The sequence below is a fragment of the Pteropus vampyrus genome, unplaced genomic scaffold, assembly GCF_000151845.1.
Source record: "Pteropus vampyrus isolate Shadow unplaced genomic scaffold, Pvam_2.0 Scaffold498, whole genome shotgun sequence".
In the NCBI taxonomy this organism is placed as follows: Eukaryota; Metazoa; Chordata; class Mammalia; order Chiroptera; family Pteropodidae; genus Pteropus; species Pteropus vampyrus.
The window spans coordinates 852,960-855,396 of record NW_011889279.1 but is presented as its reverse complement, the minus strand read 5'-3'; the positions used below and the strand labels follow the sequence as shown (position 1 = coordinate 855,396).

Genomic DNA, 2,437 nt, shown 5'->3' with positions numbered 1-2,437 from the left:
ATAACCAGAGGGCGAGAGAAGGGGAGAAAGAAAAACAGTAAAAGTATTACTTTCTCCCTTAATCAGATGGACTATGTAAGGGAGGGGCAGATACCCAGTTAAAATTTTAGTACAATTAAGAATTGGCAATAGTAGGAAGATATTAGGGAAGAAAATGTTTATATATATTATCTTATTTTCTGGGAAATTAATCTCTACTGACTTGAATAGTGTTTTTTCAACAGACTATTAGATACTACTACATGTTAGACTTTATTCTATGTATTGTGATAATACAAAGACATGACAAGGCATTTTCTCTTGGGTAGTTCTCAATATAGCGAGTAGTCCTCAATATTTATGTATTTCAACGTAGATACATAAATCGGTACTGAATAAATTATTAGAAGCTGTGATGAAAGTCTGAGCAAAGTGCCATCGTAGCACAGATTGGGAGAACTTCGCAGAGAAGGTGACATTGAAATATAAGTAAGATTATTCCAGGCAGAGGAAGGAAAAAGGCATTCTCCTTGAAAGGAGCTCTCTGTAACATTCTACCAATGGAGCCAGGAGTGGTGGTCTCTAACTGTTGTAGGGGAAGATTTGGGATTAGGATTGATTTAGCCTTTTATATTGCTCGAGGAGAGAGAAATGTTTGCTTGACACTAGAAATAGCTATAGTCTATATCTCCGAGACCAGGAGATATAGACTATAGCTATAGACCAGGCCTCAACATTTTCTTTATAAATCTCCAGGAATGTTCTAGCTTTGGAGGCACTATCTTTATTTTCACCTTATGTGTTTCTTTCCCCAGCTCAGATACAAGTACTGTATAGATATTTTTAATTTTTATTTTTCAATTACAGTTGACATTCAATGTTTTATGTCAGTTTCAGGTACACAGTACAGTGGTTAGACATTTATATAATTTACAAAGTGATCGCCACCTGGCATTACTTCACATCCTTGTGACTATTTCCTAACTACCGATTTGTACTTCTTAATCCCGTCACCTTTCCACTTTAACATTTAAAATTTTTTATTACTAGCTACTAAAATTGTGTGTTTTATTTTTTTTTTTTTCAGGAAGATGGCGATGATCTTTTTTTAAAAACTGAAAAGGATAATCGCCAAAAGGTGTCCGGAATCCTTCAACGTGTTCTCCTGCTTTTCCGGGCAGCACGGTGTTCTTTTCCTGTAGCACAGTGGTACATCTTGCAGTTGAGATGGGCGAGAAAAGTCATGCAAAAGGTATGGAAATGTCTCAGTCATTTATGTGCTATGTTCAATAATTGAAATATACTAATATTCATTAATTCTTATACTTATGACATTTTCTCAAGGAGTGCTGTCCTATAAATCTCTATATTTTATATTTATTTATAATCAGGCAACTTAGACCAAGTTCTTTCTGCTGAAAGACAAGGACTTTGAACTGGATTTCTATGTTAGTCCCATCCTGTCTGGCAATAGAAAGTAGTAATATAGTCAGTTAATGCTGGGTAATTTCAGTTACTTTTTTTCCCTCATAGTCATTGAAAATTTAAACTCAGTTCAGGATTTTCCACCTGCTTCTGGAGGTGTTATATATGCTCTGTGGAGGCTTATGTATGTGGGGTCAAACCATGGAAAGTTAAAGTGAGTTCTTGGGTTTGTATTTCCTTCCAGTCGTCTGTGCCAGTCATTCTTCCCCTTGCTGTCTTCTGAGATGTGCACTTCATTTTGGCTCTCCAGCTGTCATGTTCTTTTACACTGACTTCAGCTGAAATGCAGCTGCATTCTTATCTAATCAGCCAGATGGGACATCTGCTGAGATGTCTCTTATGTAGCCCCAAGTCCTTTGTAGCCCTGTTGTCTATCTCTCAGAAATATGGAAATAAGTATTATTAACCCCAAATATCTTTAATTTGGCCCTTGATTAAATTTTATTTAAAACAAAAATCTGTAGCTTTTAAAAATAGGACCCCTTAGAGAGACTGAGTTTATCAAGTCGTTTTTGAAAATTAGCCTTTTTTTAAAAAGAAAACGTTTTGTGAAAAGGTTTTTGAGGCTGAGAAAATTACACGTTTCCCAAACTACTAGGATTAATAAGCTATAGGCCTGGAGCTTTAGTGTATAGAGTAATTGCCGCGCTCACTGTGCAGTGCCCTGTTGGCTTATCTTCAGGGTTTCTTGTGAACCCCTGGGCATCACTCACAGAAGTAACTCATAAGTTCTCTTTAATCCAGTATTCCTCAAATTTATCTGAAAATTTTATTGTCAGCCCATGAATTTATTAATCTTAGGAGTGGTGCCAGAGGACTAGAGGTCCATTCTTGTAGAAGTATATACAATATATAAGTGATTCCCTGTATTGGTGTATTTATACCTCTTTAATTTGAACTTTTTTGGGCATATAATTTCATTATAAATTTGGCTGTAGCAAATTAGAATACAGTTTGTCGAAATGGTAGAACA

The 2,437-nt window shown here is 35.8% G+C and overlaps 1 protein-coding gene across 1 annotated transcript in view; it reads left to right on the top strand.

Moving 5' to 3' along the window:
* Positions 1–2,437, top strand: part of CUNH5orf42 (chromosome unknown C5orf42 homolog) — a 100,826-nt gene that overhangs the window by 32,594 nt on the left and 65,795 nt on the right. Inside the window, exon 19 of the mRNA XM_023524826.1 lies at positions 1,067–1,231. Within this exon, the coding sequence (XP_023380594.1) occupies positions 1,067–1,231 (165 nt within the window). The remainder of the gene's footprint in view (positions 1–1,066; positions 1,232–2,437) is intronic.